Source organism: Polypterus senegalus, chromosome 2 (assembly GCF_016835505.1).
Source record: "Polypterus senegalus isolate Bchr_013 chromosome 2, ASM1683550v1, whole genome shotgun sequence".
NCBI classification, from domain to species: Eukaryota; Metazoa; Chordata; class Cladistia; order Polypteriformes; family Polypteridae; genus Polypterus; species Polypterus senegalus.
Window position 1 is genome coordinate 135688419 of NC_053155.1, and position 22633 is coordinate 135711051.

The 22633-nt window shown below is 36.0% G+C and overlaps 1 protein-coding gene across 1 annotated transcript in view; it reads left to right on the forward strand.

Annotated features, from left to right (window-relative positions):
* Positions 1-658: 658 nt before the first annotated feature.
* The window catches only part of LOC120523403 (von Willebrand factor A domain-containing protein 3B-like), a 221403-nt gene continuing 199428 nt past the window's right edge, over positions 659-22633 (forward strand). Inside the window, exons 1-4 of the mRNA XM_039744685.1 lie at positions 659-818; positions 4082-4153; positions 14644-14880; positions 17605-17693. Of these exons, the coding sequence (XP_039600619.1) occupies positions 4114-4153; positions 14644-14880; positions 17605-17693 (366 nt within the window). The 5' untranslated portion in view covers positions 659-818; positions 4082-4113. The remainder of the gene's footprint in view (positions 819-4081; positions 4154-14643; positions 14881-17604; positions 17694-22633) is intronic.

Consider the following 22633-nt stretch of genomic DNA (forward strand, 5'->3'; position numbering starts at 1 on the left):
ATTTTTCTAATATTCTAATGGTCAGACTTAAGTTTGGCAGAAACTCAATGGACAGATTTGAAGAGTTAATTTCACAGGCAAGCTTCATTCAACATGATGGACTTAAACTATTCTGTCTAGAACAACTGACTTCTATTGCAACAAAACTGGCTTCCTCCGTACAATGTGTAAAGTTATGTGCCTTCTTTTTTTTGCTTTTTGTGGAAATTAGTAACAGATAGCTTTACTTCATTTAATTTGGAAACTGCATTGTTTAAGTAGTAGGTGAGCGCTGACAAGGTCCCTTCCAGCAATCGATTTGAAGTACAGATAAAAAAACAAAACATCGTTAAGGTAAACACAAAAGGAGTGAGTCTATCGCCTTAATCTGACACGTTGGTGGCATATTGTGTTTAGTATCATGAAAATCGTAAAGTATTTACCAAAGTAGCGTACTCAGTGCGCTTTAAAATTGTCAGCCTTTTCTGGCCTGTTTTAGACCTAAAGAACCACACAAACATACGTATGTCACCAACTCAAGTGCAGCTTGTCAAAACCCCTTTAAGTAATCAACATCTCGTCTTTCCCAAGCATCCCTTCTTTCGCTACCGTTGTCAAGTATGGCATATGATGACGTAACTTTGCAGGGCGGCGTGCTTTTGTAGTCCTTACTCGGATTGGCCAAGGCTTCGCAACCGAGCCGTATCCAATAACAACACCACGGCTGGTAAAAGAGTAGGGAGCGTAGCCATGCTTTAATACTGTAATTAGGGGAAATGTAATAACAGATTAAATGTAGAAAAATAATATCATTTTATCACGTTGAAAAGAATAAAAAGGTAAAGTAGTATGCGGTTTTGTAAGTTTTCGGTTTAAGAGGCAACTAATGAGAAAGGAGCGTAAACTCGAGTCGGGTGAAGGTGTTCACTTGATTTCTTTAAAACTTTTAAAACTTACTGACTAGAAAATGCTTAAATCGCTGTCGCTCGAATGTGCAGTGGAATGCATTGTAAAATATACAGGGCTTCAGTGTTCGACTTTAGATTTGCAAGCATTTGATCAGAAATAGGAAACGACGTGGGGAGCAAGTCCAAGGAACTGCTTTGCAGGCTGTTGACAATTAGAAAACTCTATCTATCTATCTATCTATCTATCTATCTATCTATCTATCTATCTATCTATCTATCTATCTATCTATCTATCTATCTATCTGGTTCTCTTTATATGTAATTAAATGTTCAGCCGCTGTTTTATGTCTGGTTAGTATTATAAATGAGAGCCTCACAAATTTTATTATATGTAACGTCTGTGGTGAACACCATAACTATATGTACACTATAAAGCTAAAAGGGTATGGAATAAAGTCATGCAATATGAGAAATGATAGACTAAACGGACATGCTTGCACGATTCAACAAATGCCCTTGGTGCATTGGATTTTAAACTTCTAGCTCCCATTCCACCATCTGGCCAGTCTGTCAGTGAGTGGCACACACTGAATAAAGGCAAATAAATATATATATGTATGTATATATATATATATGTATGTATGTATATATATGTATATGTAAGTGTGTGTGTGTGTGTGTGTGGAGAAAGAATGACTTCAAATCTATAGAGAGGTTATGCTGAAGAGTAATACAATGTAAAATAAAACTATCATGCCTTTATCTTAATATGGTTCCAATAACTTTTCCAAAATGGGAGTGATTCTGATTTTAATCAACAGAATGAAATTGTGACTATGTGTCGATTAAGCTAAAAAAAGTTTGAAACTTCACCGTTATAACTGAGAACGGATGAATAAAAGATCATTTCTAAACATGTTTTTTTTTTAATCTAGCTAAACTAATTGATTATTGTATATTTCTACTCCCCATTTGTAAGTGGTCTGTTTGGTGTTTTTTGTTAATAAAGTACGTTTTTCTTCAAGTAACGATGCGCTATTACTTCAATAATTTTCATTATATTTACGTATGTGAAGGCAGTGTTCATTAGATATGAGCCTATAGTACCTGGAATAGTGGGAAACATGCGCATTTGTAGAATTAACTTACTGGCATTATCTAAAATATAAATATATACAGTGAGTGTGTGTGTTTTAAATAATATTTGTTCAGTTTTGGACTTATTTGTTAGCTTGTAAAAGAGGATTTTAATGCTTTACAAAGTATGATTGTGACAGAATTCAATAATGCAGTTTTCCCTTTTGAGAAAAAAAGTCTTTAATAAAACAAAATTTTAAATGTTAGTTTTTGTCGAAAATTATATGGAATGTTTTGTTTTGCCTTATGCCTAATTTTTAAGACATTTTCAATGACTTTGTTTTAAACATAAGGAAAATTCAGACAGATGAACCTGAAAAAGTAAAATCAGTAGATTTCAGTCTCGTTACCTGAAAAAAATAATGGGAAATATTTACAAAGCATGAAATATTATTCATTACTTTATGTTCCACCGAACTACTAAGTGAGCAATTTAAAACTCTCATGTTTCCAAATGGCTATTTATTATGTGTAGATTACATTAAGTTAGATGGGCTTGGAGCACTATACATATTTAAAAATGTAACATCATGTAACACAGGCATATAAAAGTACATATTTTAATGCAGTATCTGCACATGTAGACATTAATTATTTATCCATTCTTATAATGGTAGTGTAAGTAAATAGGATTGTAAAGCAAATTAACATAAGGCAACCTAAGCAAAGTCAACTGGCAGAATTCTCAAGTCAGTCATCTTCCAAACCACTATATCCTAACACAGGGTCACGGGGGTCTGCTGGAGCCAATCCCAGCCAGCAAAAGACGCAAGGCAGGAACAAATCCCGGGCAGGGCACCAGCCCACCGCAGGACACACACACACACACACCAAGCACACACTAGGGCCAATTTAGGACCACCAATCCACCTAACCTGCATGTCTTTGGACTGTGGGAGGAAACCGGAGTACCTGGAGGAAAACAAAATTCTCTGTTTTTATTTTAATGTCCTTTAAATAGATTTGCAGCAAGCTGTAATGCGGACATTTATTTTCCCCACAACAAGAATTATTGCTTCCTTCAAGCATGTCAAAGAATTTAGTAAACATATTTATAACATTTTATACACCATAAAAATATTATAAGGAATTCATTACATATTAGAAAATATCAAGGGAAAAATGGCAAAAGCTAATTAAACACAATAAATCTAAAGAGTTTAGAAGAGAACATAACAACATAAAAATATAGAGATATAGTTACATTAATATAGAGGCATGCTGATGAATAAATTAATTAAATTAATGGGATATCAGGTACTGAGTATAATGCAATAGCCAGGCACTAATTTTGTTGGAGTAGTTTCAAAAATAACTCAATTTATGTTAAATATGTGTAAATTTTTCTTGCTTTGGGATTTTTTTTTTTCTTTTTTCCTACTTTCCGATATTTCCATTGTGAATTAGAAATGTGCTTAATTACTTAATTTGTCTGATCCCTTTGGCCCAGTAGCTCATGTAATTATTGCCTAACAACCATACATTCCTTCAATAAGTTTTCTTTAAATTGCTGATTTATTGTTGGTGCTTCTTTGGACTTGTACCCAAATGATGTATAATAAAATAACCACTGAAAAGGAACAATGTTTAATACAGTTACTTTTTATTATATAATAGATGTTTATGCACTTTGTGGTATTTTGCAGCATTGCTATAAAAGTTGCTATCTAAATAATGGTAAAACCTTTATTAAGTTATGATGCCCACACCTCCAGACTTAGGAGTTCAAAGTTTGGCATGAGTACGTCTTGTATGGAATCTGCATGTTCTCCACATGGCTTTGTGGGGTTTCCTCTGGGTATTTATTTTTCTTCCCAAATTTAAAAGACTGGCAATTCCAAACTGGCCTAGTTTGAGTGTGCATGGGTCAATGTGTGTGTGCCCTTTAGTGGACTGAGTGCCCTATCCAGGGTTTGTGTGGCCCTGAACTGGAATAACAGCTGAAAAATAAATCACAGAATGGATAAGTCTGATTGTATGTTCTGTAACTGTTATGATTAATTGGTAGAAGATCTTTTTATGTTATAGTTATTAAAAAATGGACTTTACTTTAACAGAAAAAAATAATAGAACACTGGAAAATAAGAAGATGGCAGTGGATATGAGAAAGATCAACACTGCAATTAATGGTAAGATTTTTTTGTCTATGACCTTATGTACATCACTGATATATTATATATATATATATATTTAACTGTTCCTTGGAATACTGTGTTAAAGGTGTTAGTATAGTTCCAGTAGGAATTCTCTTGTATTTTATGCTAACTTATGGAATTTGAAACACCCAACATTATAAATGTCTTATACTGTAAAAAATACAATCTGTGATGAACTGGCACCTGGTCCATCACCTTTTCCTGACTTGCATCCAGTGTCCCTACGGTGGGCAGTGGCTCCTTTGACCCTGAATTGGATTAAGTGAGACTGTTATGTTAAATGTATATAATTTAAGTTTAATTAACTTATACCTCACAAAACACTGCTAAATCAGAATTATTCAATCCTTTTTGATTAACATTTGTTTTCTAAAATTTCTCTTTGACATTTTCATGACAGAAATTATTTAATGTTAGTTTTTGCTGAATATAATGCCTCTGGTTTTTAAAATGCATGAGGTGAATCAAGTTACAATATATCAGGCCTTCGTTCTGATGTTTTCTTAATTGATGAGGGTAAGTTTACTTTGAATAAGAAAAAAATATATTAGATATTTTGGTGTGTTTCTGCAACGTATTTATCTCACCCTGCTTTGTTAAGATAATTCTAACTTTATCATTTTAAGAAAAAAAATAACATTTACAAACTTTGCATGGCCCTTAAAGTCTTTATATTGTAGACTGAAGATTATAAACAGCTTCAGATTTTTTGAAATTTCTTATGTCCTGAATCATTCTGAACATAGATCTCACATTTTAATTTCTGATTATTTAACCATGTTTAAATAGTTTCTAGGATGAGAAGCTTTTGTATTTGCTGTGTGCTGTGAACCCAGCTATAGCAACCTGGGTTCAAATCCCAACCAGCCATTGTTTATTATTATTTTTAATTTTTTAATTTTATTATACTTTATTAATCCCAAAGGAAATTACTTGGTTTTTCACATACCCTTTGGGGTCAGAGCGCAGGGTCAGCCATTGTACAGCTCCCCTGGAGCAATTGAAGGCTAAGGGCCTTGCTCAAGGGCCTAGTAGAGTAGGATCTCTTTTGGCAGTGACAGGGATTCGAACCGGCAGCCTTCTGGATACCAGTGCAGATCCTTAGCCTCAGAGCTACCACTCCGCCCTTTATGTGGAGGTTATTCAGTACATTTCACACTGATTTTATTTGAATATTCTTTCTCCTCTATTTGATTACATGCACAATAGAATGGATTACTATGGGTTTGTGTAAGTTCTAATGGACTGCCTTACCATGCAAGGCTGGATGCTGCTTTGCATTTGATATTTCCAGGATGGGATCTGGCACCATGCAGCCAAGCTGTATAATAAATGAGTTCAAAAAATATAGAGCTGCATGATTGTACATTATTTAAAAAAAACTAGTAGAACCCGCAGACATCTGGTCCTCAAAGAAAAGAGAATGGAAAACAATTGGATGGACATGAGGGTGTGAAATAGATAAAGGTCAGAGTTTGTTTTCTTTGTCATATCTGCTTGTGGTGGTGTTTGTTGTGAACACAACAGCAATAGCATATGATGCTGAAGCATTAAACATTGCTGGTCTTGTGGAAAATCAGTTTGGAATTACATTTTTACTTCTTGGAACTGTCTTCTGTTTTTGTTTTTTCTTTTTCTTCTTCTTGATTTTGAGTCATATTCTCTTTATAAATGCTGGAACATAAAGATTGTTACTATTAATGAAATTCTGTAGTTTTTGAAACAGATGAGTAGAGATCAATGGCAGGCCTAAATATTTGGGACTCTAAAACTTAAAAGTAAACTGTTATGGGGGCCCATTCACAACCTGCAACAAGTTCTGGGTAACCTCTGTTATGTTCTTCAGTGGGATAAACAAACTTTTTTTTTTTTATATTTAACCACTACATCTCAGATTTTGATTAAAATTGTTGTACAGGATTGACTGCAAGCAACAAAGCATGCTTTGATTTTTCTTCAATTACGGCTAACATAAGATAAATAATTTTGATAAAAAATCAAAATTTCTGTCATAAATGTTAATTGGGGCAGCATGGTGTCGCAGTGGGTAGCGCTGCTGCCTCACAGTTAGGAGACCCGGGTTCGCTTCCCGGGTCCTCCCTGTGTGGAGTTTGCATGTTCTCCCCGTGTCTGTGTGGGCTTCCTCCGGGAGCTCTGGTTTCCTCCCAGAGTCCAAAGACATGCAGGTTAGGTGCATTGGCAATCCTAAATTGTCCCTAGTGCTTGGTGTGTGGGTGTGTGTGCATGCACGCCATGTGGTGGGCTGGTGCCCTGCCCGGGGTTTGTTTCTTGCCTTGCGCCTCATGTTGGCTGGGATTGGCTCCAGCAGACCTCGTGACCCTGTTGTTCGGATATAGCGGATGAATAATGGATGGCTGGATGGATGTTAATTGTGTTTTAAATTAAGTTCCACATTTAATTCAAAATTCTTCTGTTAACGTTTTAAGGCTATCCACAACCTTGCCCCTCCATATCTGTCCAACCTCCTCCATGTTGCCATTCCCTCCCACACCCTTAGATCCTCTTCCTCCATCCACTTGACTGTCCCTTTTGTCCATCTTACCACCATGGGGAGAGAGCATTCAACAGAATGCTCTGCTCCCCAGCTCTGCAACTCACTACCATCTGAGCTTAGATATATTGAATAATTCTCACTTTTCAAATCTAAACTTAAAACTCATTTGTTTAAGACTGCTTTTTCTCTTTGACTGTAATTACTCTTTCTGATTTTAAATTCTGTATTTTAGTTTTGTTAGTAATGTGTGTTTTATCTATTGTTCAGTGTCCTTGGGTGTTTAGCATACAAATAAATAAAATGTATAATAATAATAATAATAAATTACTTATAATTCTTTTAAATAAATAAATTAATTAAATATTTTAGAGTGACACGTTAATTTGAATATTTTTTTTGTTTAGGCTTCCCTACATGATACTTTACAAACTTTTTAAATTTTATTTTAACTATTGTTTTATATTGAATTACACTATATTATTAATATCATTGCTTTTAAAAAGCCCTTTTTAAAAAGTAGACACTCAAACTTTTTAAGCAATATGGACTAAATTTGCTTCTGGAGCCCCTCTGGAAATAATTTCATAGTAGATTCCAACCCTGGGAGAGAGGTGTTATTTTCAGGCCTTGAAATCGGTTACGTTACTGTGGGTGCAGACCATACCAGTTGAAACCATCAGAGAAATTCAGGAAATTACAGAGGGGAAAGCTTGATGAAACGACTGAGTGTTTGTGCGTCATTAATACTAGGAGTTAGCATGCTCCATTTAACAGCTGGGTGTTTAAAGTATGATCAACTCTCTGTTAAGGAACTGTACTCATCAAGTCACCCAGGGACCTGTGGAGGTCTTATTCCAGCCTTGGTTACCACGCAGGGTAACACCAGCCCTAGTGATGCCACAGCTTGAAAGTCTCATCCACCAATATAATCATAAACTTGATTCTGAATTCTGAATATGTAGGCACCATGTTCTAGGGATTAGCAACAGAGGCTCCCATAGATTGAAAAGACAAGGATCTGTTCATATTGTGTTAGTGTTGTAAATAGTGGTCTCTTGCTGTTCTTGTGGAAATCTTTTATTCTTGCACTTTCTGTGGAAGTTAATGCTGATCTGTTGCTTTAGCATGTGTGACAGTGTCCTGCTATCTCATCGTTTGTCGCTTATCATCTGCGAAACAGCTCTTGCTTTTGGCCCGACCCTGAGGTGATGTCGTGGGTACTCTTGTTTATCTTAGGCAAATCTAAAAAGGACATGAAGATGGGAGCATGCACTGATACAAGACAAACCACCTCAGGATCCCAGATTAGGACCCGAGCGCAGCCGTGCAACAGGTGACACCTCAGCACCACACTAGTTCGAATGGAGTGGAACAGTGTGAGGTTTTTTACAGTGGCTAGAGTGCCAATCCTGCCACCAACCCCCAAGTTTTCCCTGCAAGTTGGAGGACGCAGGACATCATACCCAGGATGAGCTCTCATTAAGAGTTGCACAAAACATAAAATAAAGCTAAATGTTCCAGATTGACAAGCAGACTGACCGACAAGAAAGTCTTGGCCTAAGAAAGCGAGTTTCACTCAATCTTAAGACCCCATGGCCCAGAAAAATCCAGTCCCACCAAAAAGTTAACTTAATTATAGATAAAAATATAAGAAAACTGCAGTGATGTTTTGCATTAAATAGTTGAAAAGGGCAATTTTATTGCCATTGCTCAAAAGTGCAGATGGTAGCATGTCAGCCTGCAAGTTAGTCGCATTGTGGTCCAAGTCCTGTCTGTATCTTAATCTTATTTGTGTTTTATATGCAGAAATAAATACAGAAGAATAGCTATCAATAACTATGTAAGCAATATAAAAATCAAAAAACAATTGGTTATTACTGAAAAATGATCTCTTATGATAGAAAAATATTGCTCCACATTGTTTAAACATTTTTAAGATATTCACAACTTTTAATCTCTACTTCTAATCATTTCTCATGTACTAAGATGTACATTTATTTTACTTTATTGTCTGGAAGCGTAACAACTTCTTTTGATTCTAAACTTTTCATTGCAGTTTTCTGTAACTTAAACTGATTACATTAAGAACAACACTTAATATACTGAATTGTTCTTTATTAATTCAAATGTCTGATTTGCTCATGCACAATTCATTAGCTGGGAGTTAAAAATTATCCTTTCATTTCATAGGTATGTCATTAACATTTAATACATTTTTGGTGTCTATATATACACTCTCATGATAATTGCTTTTTCTTTCAATTACAAAAATGAAATGGCTTTCAGAATGCAAGCCTTAATCATCACAGCAGCATTTAATTCACTGGGATGAGTACTGAAGTACAACACAAGAACATGCAAACTTTGCACAGACAGTGCAAACAGGGTGGATTTGAAGCCAGCATTTGGGAACTGCGAGGCCCTGGTAATAAACATTGCACCCAATCTAAACCAATATTGCATAAAATAAAATTAACCAAAAAATTCAACCATATGTTTTGTTGGCACTGAAAAGGTTATAAATTCTTAACAAGTACAGCACTCTAAATTTCATATTTTGTTTGGCATTGCTTTTCTAGAGTGGCTGCATTGTTGAAATGAAACAAAACATATGGCAAACATAATATAGATTAATATTTATATAATGCTTCTTGTTTTTTTAAAGATGTAATCCTTACATTGGTAAGCATGTTTATTTTCTGTTCTCAGAAGAATATTTCACTTCTCTTTCTTGCTTAGTGCAGACTAGGTTATCAAAGTAAAACCTCTCCTGTAGAAGTTTACTGGCAGAATTCCCACTTTTGAGCACCATGTAAGGTAAGATAAATGCAAGCTTTAGTTTTGGACACTCGTTAAGGTGGCCACAACAGTTGATTGAGCTCTTTGATGGCAAATTGGCACAACAATAGCGCTGACTTCCATTTCATCTGCCTTCTTTTTTCCCCTTGTATGCTTTATGAAGAACACTCAGCTGCTTGGCCATTTCAGTAGAATGGAACTCTTTGGCAAATAATGCTTGGCTGAAGTAAGCCATGAATTCTTTACTTTTTGAACAGACTTTACCATACCAGAAAACTGGGAGGGAGCTTAACTTTAAAAATCCGTTAATCAGATTTGCCTCAGCTGACATGCTATTCAGTTGTTTAATCATATTATTAAAAACACCCCTATATGAACTGGTATGGTCTTAATAAACCCTGAAAAATAATTTTAGTCTTCCTATATTGGTCCTAGTCTTGGTTTTTTTAGCCCCTTTGCATTATGATAAGCATACACATTTTTATTTTAATGAATAAAAATATATCCATATTTCCAAATTTATGTTAAATTTGCTGACCATCATACAAATCATTTTGTGAAGGAGTTGCAAAAGCTGACCATGAATCATCACTGGAACAGTGTTTTGTTCAAGATTGTTCATTACAACTGCTGTTGTGATTTGTCCTGCTGCGGCCTGGAGAATGCTGACCACCATTAGCTGCTGTTTTGCAACGTGGGATCTTATTGCTCTACACTGCTTATGCGTGAGAATTTAAGATACTTGTAATGGATAATGTATTGAATTGATAATTATTAATTTTGCATTTTTGTCAGTAAGTGATTTAAAATGATGGACATTTTTACTTGCAAGTTGCTCTCTGTGTGAAGTTTGTACATTCTGACAGGAGTATAATGCCTTGTCAGAGCTGGTTTATGCCTTTTGCGCTTGATCCACTACAGGTTTGAATTAAATTAATATAATTTGAGAATGAATGTATGTTATTTTACTAATAATTAAACAGATAGCAGTACACCAAGTCACTTTCTTTTAAAAACCTGATAAAGAGTTCTTTTTTGTTTTCAGCACTGAGACAACCTTAGCAAAGTCTGATTCATAGAATGATCTGGTTATAATTCGTATTATCTAGATACATTAATGGGTAGTCTCACAGGACTGGATGTGATTCTCAAACGAGAATACACCGCTGGGGACAACATGCTAAAAAGCACTGCAAAGGCTACACCCACAGGGCTTCTTACCAAAACAACCACCACCAGTTTCTCCAATCCATGTGTTTTAAACTGCCATCGTGTTTCAGGGAGAGAGCAAAAGATACTGAAAAAAAGATTTAATGCTTAGAAAATAAAAAGCTAAATGAGCTGTTATACATTCAGTACCTCAGTATCACAAGGTGACTGAAGCTCAGTAATTAATTTGCACACTGTAATAAGACCTGTGACAGTGGAGACAGACAGACACAAACAGCACCGCAGCTACTGGGCTCCACATGTTTGAACAGTCTGCTATGATATCTTGTATTGTTCACATGTACCATTCGTCTATTGATGCCTCCAAATGCGAATGTATAATCTGATTCTACAGAAAGGTTTTTCCCTTGCATCAGGTTATGTTTATTTTTCGCAAATATAGTGAGACTACATTAATGGGTAGCATGGCTATGTAGCATTCAATACTGGGGATAGTTCAATAGACATAAAGTTTGTATGCTGTTCACTGACCATGTATTTTTGGCCATTTTTGCCTTAAACTCATATCCAAAAGATGTGCAGACACAAACTGTGCAAGTTTGCCCTGTGGTGGATTAGTAGCTCCTGCCTTATACATGATGCTGCAATGAATATTTAATAAATAGTGTTCTGTGTTCTGCCAGCAAAAATTCACAATTTAAAATTATCTAGTCTATTGCCGGATACACTCACATGTCCATCCACACACAAGGCAGCTCAAGTGTTTGTTTTAGTTTAAAGTTTTATGTTTTCAGAATTCTGCCCAAACTGTGGTGGTGAAGGTTTCATGACTGGAAGCTAACTAGGGTTGCAATAGCCCAAATGATCATTATTTGTGTAATGACAAAAATACATTTGTATTTTGACAGAATGAGATAAGCACAAATCTATGAAATGTTTCAAAACTGTACAAAGAGCTTTTATGCAAGAGATAACTTATAAAATCTTAGATTTCTAAAGGGTAAAAATAACATTTTTAAATCTTGCTTGATCGAACTCCTGGATGTGGGGACAAGAATCTGTTCTGGCAGCACTTGGGCCTAAGTCATAAGTTCATACAGGACAGGGCACTAGCTCACAACAGAGAACATATACACACACCAGCACTAGTTCACATCTGGCCAGTTTAAAGTTGTTAATCTGCCTAACCTGTTCATCTTTGGGATGTGGGAGTAATCTGATATACATGGGCAAAAACTGAGCCTCCGATTATGTGATTGTACACCTCATAATATGTAGTATATAAAGTATGCTGTTGTTTTGGGATATATCTGCAGGGTGTACTCACACAGAAACATGGTATCAATATACAGTATAAATTTAAATTTTATTTTATGGCATCAGATGTAATGTCAGAAAGATATGCAATGCAGCAGCCACAGCGAGAGCCAATAAGCTTTTAGATTCCTACCATTTTTTTCCATAAAGTCCTTACATTTTGGGATGACTACTATTGCTATACTTTATTAAATTGATAATAACATTGTGAAACCTACTTAATCCAATCCAGGATTGCGGAGGGCTGGAGCATAACCTAGTAGCATTGAGCACAAAACCAGAGTTAACTCAGGGCCAAGTACCATTTCCTGGACATTCTCACTACCAAAGAGTTGGTTTCGATTCACCAGTTTGCCTGGTGGTGAAAATGAGAAGCATAAGGTGATAAGTTGTCTCAGACACTTGAGAAGACATGCAGATTTCACAAGAACAGTAACCCAGGATCTGAACACAGGATGTTGGATTGTGAAGACTGATACTAACCATAGAGCAACCATGTCACCCAAAACTGGTAACAGTTTAAAGTTAAATTGATCTTATATATAGTTTAGAAGGAGAAAATTGAAATAGAATATATAAATATAGCTTGAAATTATAGGAAATAAGAAAGATGAATTGATGGAGTGTTTCATGTATACTGAAAGGAACATTACTGTATGTAATCCATTCATCCAATAATGACAATGAACAATTAAAATGATGTCTGTAAAACTTCAACAAATTGTACAGAACGTTATGATACCTTAGAATTTTAAAAACAATTATCTATTTTAATAACAATATTTGTATTTCTTGGTATTAAAATGTTCCACAAAATTATAAACAGCTTGATTACTTTTTCTCGTCTGCCACCTCAACATATTTCTTGTAATTTGTAGCAAACCTGATTTTTATTTTAATTTAGAATCAGCCTACCAATAAGTCAATCAATCCATTTTCAAAACTCACTTTTCCAGTACAGGGACATTAAATGTCCCAGTAGCATTGGCTCACACACACTTATCCTAGGCTGAGTCACTGTTGACTAAATTAACACAATTTGTAGGAGGAAACCAGATTATATCCAAACTGCTTGATACTTTTATCTGGTAGAGTACTCCATCAGAAGATGTTTTGCAAAGCATACAAGAATGCAACAATTCCAGTGCAAGGCAGTTTAAGTACAAGATGCATTTTGTTTAAGTAAACCTGCCTGTTTTTTTCATATATATTTTAAATACACCTTTTTATTTTTATGAATACTCATAATGCACTGGCTAGCGTTGCTAGCTCATAGATACAGTGTGTTGGGTTTGAATCCTGCACTAAGCTGTATTTATGTGAAGATTTACACATTCTCCTCATTTCTGCAAGGTCCCACATTTCCAAAGTGTTTTTAAAATGTGTTTGTAAAAATTACTGTGGATCATTTTTTATGTAGGAAATTACACTCTTATGATATACAAACCAATACATTTCTTGTGCAAAAATGATCAGAAGGGCTTGATTTTGTGTCTGCCACATCAGCCGACCCCAAGGTTTTACCCTCTAACGGGATACGTGGATTCAAAGTCACTTTTTTTCACAGAATTTTAAAAAAATGGGTATCGGTAATATAGGCATGTGTAGTGTCATTTTATGCTGTTTCAATGTTGCTGATGATGAATATAAAAATAAGATTAAACATGACAAATGTTAAACATAAGCATGTTGGGCATCTTTTTAGACTATTTCAAGGTTAGTAATTATGAAAATGATACTATTTTTGTTTTTTTTTCTATTACAACCAAGACTATTTAGACTAAACATTTGTGTTAAAGCACATATTTTAATATTTCATATATTTGATGCAAATATTCTTGTTTATTATGTAGTTCTGCCTCATAAAGTAAATTGTTAAATTTCTTATAAACACCCTAAATTAGGGCGGGTAACACGATCTCAGATTTTAAAATATTGTCAGTTTAAGTGTTGGTGTGTATATGTACATAAGTTGTCCTGTAATGGCCTGTCGCATGGACCAGGGTTGCTTTCTGCCTTGTGCCCAGTGGTTCCAGGACAGGCACTAGTTCCCTATGACCATAAATTGGATTAAACAAGTTTGAAAATGTTACAGTATGGTACCTCTATATTTTAGTGACAGTTGTTTTATAATACAAGCGACTATTCTGTGTTTGCAACTATGTGTGAGGATGAATAAGGGTAAAGTTTCATTTGCCTGTACTAATTTAACAAAAAATAATTTTCCTGAACCTGTGGCATTCAATTTAAAATTGTGTAGCATCTGGATCAAGACAGGAACTGACATTGCATATACTGCCAGTCCATTCAAATATTCAGCCACATGAGGCTAATTTAGAATTAATTTAACCTGTATGTATTTAGGATGAGGATGGTAAATCAGAGTACACAGAGAAAAATTCTTACAGAAGGAGAATGAGCAAGATCCACAAAGGCAATGACCGAGTGAGGAATTGAAACCCAGAACCTAGATCCTGGAGGCAGTAATACTAACCACTGCATTACTGAGCAGCCCCATTTGCCTGATGGTATAATATAAAATGTTAAAATATCTTGAAATCCAGATCATTAAATTTTGTTAATAAAACAATTTGCAGGTTGATTTTCTTGACATTTCCAAATATGTTAAAGGGATGACTAATGAAATTTCTTTTTTTTACAGAATCCAGTTTTGATTTAAAACGCAAATCAGATAGAGGACAGTTGGATATACCTGACCTCAGTAAGAGCAATGAAGCAACAGCACTGCAATCAAGGGCCAAGAAAATTGATGATAAATATGAACCAGATGTATGCACCCTTGTTTCATCTGCCAAGTGGTTGAAGCAGCATGGACTTCAAGAAAACAAGCTAACCATCACACAGATTCTTTCACAAATTGGTTTTAAGCACAAGGAAGGTATAGTAAATGTGAATTTAAATGAACTCCGTAACAACTCCAAGGGGCATTCCAGCCACCCAACCCGACACAGACAAAGGCTGGAGGCACACTTATAAAAACAACTGTGGTAGTCTGAGGTATGGCTGCCACCTAGGGGGACTGCCTTCTAGTTTTTCTGGGGAGGTACTGTTCTGTCCACACTGGCTCTCCCGGTCCCTTCACAGCAGAGGTGTCCCAGCCGGGCAAGGGCCCCAGCCATCTATGACAACTTTTACCTTCTGTTCTGGCTGTCACAGTGTCAAATAATGAACTTCCATCCATCCATCTATTATCCTACCCGCTATATCCTAACTACAGGGTCACGGGGGTCTGCTGGAGCCAAAAGCAGCCAAGACAGGGCGCAAGGCAGGAAACAAACCCCGGGCAGGGCGCAAACCAAAGCAGGGCCAAATAATGAACTTGTGACACAGATAGGGTTTTGTTGGGAAAAAGACAAAATAAAAACAAAAAATATCTTTGTGAATACTAGTGGTGGTTGGGCAGCTAGCCTTTGGTCCCCAGTGCTCCTGTTTTCTGATATGGCTACACAAGGCAGATAAAAATAAAGAAAAAGAAAGAAAAAAACTTCCATCCATCCATCATGCAACCCACTATATCCTAACTACAGGGTCATGGGGGTCTGCTGGTGCCAATCCCAGCCAACACAGGGTGCAAGGCAGTAAACAAACCCTAGGCAGGGTGCCAGCCCACCGCAGGGCACACACACACACCCACCCACACACCAAGCACACACTAGGGACAATTTAGAATCGCCAATGCACCTAACCTGCATGTCTTTGGACTGTGGGAGGAAACGGAGTACCCGGAAGAAACCCCCAGTAGACACGGGGGGAATTTGCAAACTCCACACAGGGAGGACCCAGGAAGCTAACCTGGGTCTCCAAACTGAGAGGCAGCAGCACTACCCAATGTGCCAGCCCAGAAAAAAACTTCTATTCCTAAATTGTGTGAGTAGCGAACTATGGGGGCTAATGCTTTGTCCTCGAACCCAAATGATGAACAAAAAACAACAGAAGTGACAAAACAAAATGGTTTTATTACCGAAGGCAGGTGAACATTGAAAACTGTGTTCCATTTGGATTTCTCCATGAGATTAATAAAATTTATCTAGACTAATCTAATAATCACAGAAAGGTTTAAGAATACCAAAAAGCTAAGCCTTCTGACTGTTTTATTTACCCTCTAGCCTCCTTTTCTTGCCTTGCCACAGCGACATAGTAATGGCTTCCTCCCAACTCTAAGGCCCCCTATATACTGACTGCAGGGGCAGGGGAATTTTATGTCTGATTCAGGAAACCCATCTGCGTAAACCCTCACCACTGTTTCGGGTGGTCTGGCCAGCACTGAAACATCTGCAGGTACCCCTGATAAACCAGAATTAGAAAACCTAAATCAATTTACTTTCTGTGCCTCTTACCCCTGTTTTCAATTGTTCAGTTATAATCTTGTGGATAAAAACCTAAGGAATTTTCTAGAAAGGTAAAACTTTTGTCAATAGTTGATGGGCAGAGTGGTCATATTTCGAAATTTTTATCTGTACTTCTCAAACAAGATTTACTAGAATTATCACCAACAAAAAAATCTACATTATCTTGCATTAAGCATCAAGTCTGTTTTTCAGGAAGTATAAGCCTATGTAAAAATAATTTACATATGCATGTACATTAAAATAATAAAGTAGAATAAAAAATCATGTATAAGTGTACACAGAATTATTATTATTATTAAAATGATTTTTTTAAAAATTATTTTAAAATACACATAAAAATAATAGTAATGTAAATGGTAAAACTTTAAAGTAGATAAAATAAACCCACATAAACATGAGAAATAACATGGAAGCACTTAGAGACAGTAAACACTATGCTGTCTTTATCTACACTGGTTACCTTTAATTGTAATATAAAAAGATGTCTATTGCTGTTATGGTTCCTTGTCTATTTTATAAGAGTGACTCAGTGGTTAGCACTGCTGCCTCTTGGATGCAGCACCTTGAGCTCAGTTCATACTCCAGGTTGTTGTCTATGTGATGCTTTCCAGTGTTCCCTGTGTCTTTCCATGTTTTTTTTTTTTTGGTTCTCAAAGACAGTTTAATTAAATGGCTGTTCTAAATTATATGTGCATACTTGGATTAATCATCCATGCTATAAATCAGTCTAAATTTGTTTTCTTATTTGCTCAAAAATGCCTCCAAGGTCAGCTCTGGCACTCCCATGACCTAAAATTGGATTAAAGAAATTTGACAATATTATGTTATGTTGAATTAAATTAAACAGTAATAATAATAGTAGTGGCATTATCACAGCATTTCTACCTGTGGGTAAGATATCTGCATTTCTCTGGTTTAGTTATTTATTATTATAACTATAGTGGACATAAGATCAGATAAAAGTACAAAATGTGAATATTGCTTATGTTTACCAATGAGGAAACCGTAGTGTCAGGTTTATTATGTCCTTACCCCACTAAAACAGATATGTAAATATGTTTCACCAACACCAATATACCTTGAATTTGGTTCTTCTTGTTTTATTTTTTTCCAGCCATCAAATTTTGGATGGTTTACTGTCTTTTATTATTGGTATTTGATATTTCTCTATGGTAGTGCCTTGAGTCTCACTTCAAGAAGGAAGAATTTGTAGTGTTAAACCTTTGGTTTAAAAGCATTTTCCTTCTTTTTAGATTACGTCCGCATATTACAAAAGCCTGTTTCATCTCAATATGCCGAAGGGTTATTTTCTCAGTGCCAAAAAAATGGGGAGATATACAATGTGAGTATACATGTTTAATTACTAAACCTTTATTTACTAAATCTACCTTTTCATCTTATGGCTTCTAATATTATAAAATAACAAATTAACTTCATAACCAGTAATTTAGAGTAATGCAAATATTTATAGTGTTTTTAATACATTTAGTTTTTCAGTTTTTTGTTTTTTTTTATTTAAATTTTATTAATCTTTTGCAACCGTGTCTCTAAGGTGGACATGGTTAGCCAACACTGTGACATAATCTTCATTCATTTTCTATGGGAAATATGGGAGGCATAAGCTTCCCAGTGGGAGGCTTCATGTGACTGCCCTTTCAAGCTGTAGCTACCACTGAGAAAATGGGGATAGTTCTTTGTTACTCAGAGTTGTCACATTGCACTGCCTTCTCACCTTACTTTGTTATATTCTATTAAAACAATATGTAATATGAGCAATCATTTCACAGTGCTGTTTTATTGGAAGTGTTGAGATGCTTATGTAATGTTTCTATTTCTTTTTATTTTCACCCAAAACATATTGGAAAATCTTTAATTTACTTTTGTGCATATCAATTAGCTATTCAAAAGTAACCTCATGTTTCTCTTAAAATTCCAACTGAATATGCAGGTGAAAATAATGAACTGGCAGTGTGTAGTGACACCTGTGGTAACTCTGAAAACTCCCATAGTTTTTAAATGTAGTAATACATCGTTATAAAATGCTATTATGAATTGTGACACCAGACCTTGGCCTTGACAAATAATCTCTACCCTTCTTCTCAGTTTCACATTCTTTTCTGTAACATTCCACACAGTAATTTTCAAGTCTTAAACAATGCATGCAGTAAGTAAATGAGATAAAAACTAGTGGGTGGAAAACAAAGTTTAGCAGAGAAACTGAAAAAAATATAACAAGGGGGAGAGAAAAACTATACTACACAGCGTTTCTCAACCTTTAAGTATTTGCGACCCGAGTTTTCATAAAAGTTTTAATCGCGCCCCCCCTAACATTTTTTTGAAATGTAGATGCATATTCTATTATACCTACTTAACTTTTATCGACATTTATCTAACTCTGTATTTATTGTTCTAGTATCCGAATGTAGTTTAAATTAATTTGTTTTGGTTTCAACAGATTTTTTTTTTCATATTTTTGATTCTTGTTTTCTTTTTTTCACATCTTCACGCCCCCCTTTTTGTTACTTTGCGCCCCTCTAGAGGGGCTCGCCCCACAGGTTGAGAACTACTGCTATACCAGAAAGTTGTATGCAAGTTTAATTGTACTATGCAGTTGAAGTACTATGTGTTGAACAAGTAATATGTAAAAATTAGTAATAACAATCTTTAAATATTTTTTCCACTATATATACAAAAGGAAACAGCATTACAGAAATAATTGAATTTGTATTTAAAATACAATGTAAAAACTCAAATATTCCTGAAACCTCTCGCCAGGTGATAGAGCGATCTAACAAATAATACTGATTTTTGAAAGGAAATCCTCAATTTAATACTCCATTTCTTAGCTCACAGCACAAGAGAGATTTAATTTTATTTTTAAAACTACAGAACAAGAAAGAGAAAATGATGATTTAAAGCAACAAGGGGATATCATGTGTTAATAATGGACATTGAATAATCAAGTGACTTCTTGACCTGACCAACTGTGTGGTTGAGCGGGTTTGGGGCCAGTCGCCCACTTCTTTGCACACATGGTATTAAGAAGTCAATATGTGTTGTCATTTCTATATGTTGTGACCAAAATGTATGCAAATACCCTTAATTTAATGTCTGTAGTGTGCACTTTAATCATGTCTGAATTGTTTTTATGCGTAATTTTAAACTGTGGAGCAGAGGGGTAAATCATGGAAAACCATGTCTTTGTCTGAAACACTATGTAAGGCAATATACCTTATAAAATCATTCTGTTCCTACTCATGGCTACGCTATTCATTGTATATACAAATATATGCACAATGTCCTCAAACTATCTCCAAAGCTCACAATATATGTATATAATTTTGTATACATTTTAAATAGAAAAAATCAATGAATGATTATAACAGATGGGTTATTTGAGTTGTGACAAACCTTTCTAGTGAGATATCTCTGATTTCCTGTGTTGACTAGGAGTAAAAGATGTTGATTTAACTCATTCTTTGTAATTATGAAAGAAAGACATTAAAAATGATACCCTTGTAGTGATAAAAACAGGTTTTTTTAAGATTGATATGTAAAAAAGATTGTTTTGGGAGAAGTACGCTACATATACACCCCTCCAAATTACTGAGTATAGGTGTTTCTGCCATTGTTAACATGTACAACACAGCTATGTAACCTCCATTGATAAACATTGATGAACATTGGCAGTAGAATAGGTCACACTGAAGACCTCAAAGATGTTAAATGTGGTGCTGTCATAGGATGCCACTAGTCAGTACATACAGTACTATATCAGCGTGCTCAACTGTAAGTGCTATTATTGTTAAGTGGAAGCTTCTAAGAGCAACTCGGAGAGCGAGGTCACCAACTGCTGACGGACATAGCGTGTAAAAATCACATATTCTTTGTTGCATCACTCACAACAGATTTCATCAGCACAAGAACTGTGTGACGGGAGCTTCATTCAATGGGTTTCCATAGTCAAGCAGCTATACACATGCCTATGATCACTAGCGCGCTGTGTAAAGTGTGCCACCATTAGATTCTAGAGAAATGGAAACTTATTCTCTGGAGTGATGAATCATGCTTTACTATTTGGCAGTCTAATAGACAAATCTGGGCTTGGCAGATCCCAGGAGAAGACTGCCTTTTGGCCTGAATAATGCCTACTGTAAAGTTTGATGGAAGGAGGATAATGATATGGGACTATTTTTTATGGTTTGAGCTAGGACCCTTCATTCTAGTGAAAGATACCGTTAAGCCTATACCACACAAAGACATTTTAGACAGTTGTGTGCTTCTGAGTTTTTGGCAACATTATGAAGAAGGCCCTTATCTGTTCCAGGATAATTGTGCTCCTGTGTATAAAGCCTTGTTCATAAAGACATGGTTTGATGAGTTTATTGTGGAACCCTACTGAACACCTTTGGGATGAGTTGGTGGCTAATTCCTAAAGACACACTCCAAAATCTTGTGGAAAGCATTCCCAGAACAATGGAAGAGGTTATAACTGCTAAGTGGATGAAGGTCTATATTAATGCCAATGGTTTTGGAATAGGATGTCCATCAAGCTCTTGTAGATTTGATGGTTTGGTGTCCACAAACTTTTAGCCATATAGTATACTCTGTTAATAAAATAATATGAAAATGTAGGGTGTTCAGCATCAGAATAAAATATATGTTTCTTTGTAAATTATATATAGAAAACAGGTTGGGACATCTACACAAAAAAAACTCTAAGTGTTAAAATGAATTAAAAAAAAGTCATCTTCCTCTGTAAAGCAGAACTCCGGTATCCTATATGCTCTTTAGTACAAGTATTTTAGTGACTGAAAGACTGACATCAGTATTTTAAGACTTGATTTGTGATGACTGTCATATATAATAATTAAATGGAACACAGTGTATTCACCAAGTGTTTTACAGCAACTTCGAGGAAGCGATTGCCGCTTTTGGTTCACAGTCAAGTGCATGTGTTGTAATGTGTTGCAGTTTGCTATTAAAAGGTTATTGAATTTCATCGAAGTCTCCACGGTCATTTCACATGGTGTTAGAAGTGAAGTATGAGAATTATGGCAATGTTTAATCCTCCAACATAGTAGAAATAGTAGTTAACGCGGAAGAAATGACAGACCGTGCAATAAGTGCAAGAAAACGTGTTATAACAAAGATGAAAGCAATAAAGTAGGGCATTGGAGTGTGTAGGAAGAGGAAGGCCGTGAGCGACGTTACAGAGCAAATGCCAACATACTTCCTAGGGGTGGTGAGTAGTGCAGACAGGTCAGCAGAGCAATGGTCCATCAAGTTGTTGGTGGGCTCCACGCCAGTTAAATTCACGATCGACACAGGTGCTAATGTGAATGTCATCCGGGAAGAGACATATCACTTACTCATTCCCAAAAGTCAATTAGAGCCTTCAGATATACCACTAGATAGCCAAGGCGGAGAGCTGAGATGCATTGGACGATTCCAGAGTATGGTAACCTACAAAGGTAAAACTCATCCACTAACCGCATATGTAATCCATGGACACACAGTAACCAATCTCCTCAGCAGACAGTTATCGGTTATAATGAATCTGGTGAGGAGAGTGGATGAAGCAGTGAACAGTGGAGAACGCTAGCTGGTGTATGGTGAGCACGGTATATTAAAATCTGAACCCGTGAGAATTCAGCTGAAAGACAATGTACAGCCATACGCAGTACATGCAGCACGGTGAGTACCACTTTCTATGCTACAAAAAGTAAAGGAAGAGCTCCAGAGAATGGAAAGGAACTGCAATATCGAATGAGTAACGCAGCCAACAGACTGGTGTGCCTAAATGGTGCCTGTGATGAAAAAGAACACCGGTAAGGCTTGCATTTGCATTAACTTTAAGAGGCTGAATGAAGCCGTGAAAAGAGAGCAGTACATTTGTTTTTTTTTTTCATTGGGCCCTACCAGCGGGTTCTTCCAAATACCGCTCCACCCCTATAGCATTAAGCTCACCAAGTTTACTATGCCCATTGACTGGTTTAACTTGAAGCAACTACCCTTCCATATAACGAGTGCACCCGAAATATTCCAGAGAAAGATGACAGAAACCCTTTAGGGAATGGAAGGTGATATTCTCGTTTATGGGTCCACAGAGGAGGAACACAACAGTCGTTTGGTCAAGGTAATGAAGTCCATTAAAATGGCAGGGCTGATGATGAACCGAGAAAAATGTATAATTAAGCAGAGCCAGTTGAGGTTTCTGGGACATATCATTGACCAATCGGGGATTAGGCAGGATCCCAATAATGTAGAAGCTAGTCTACA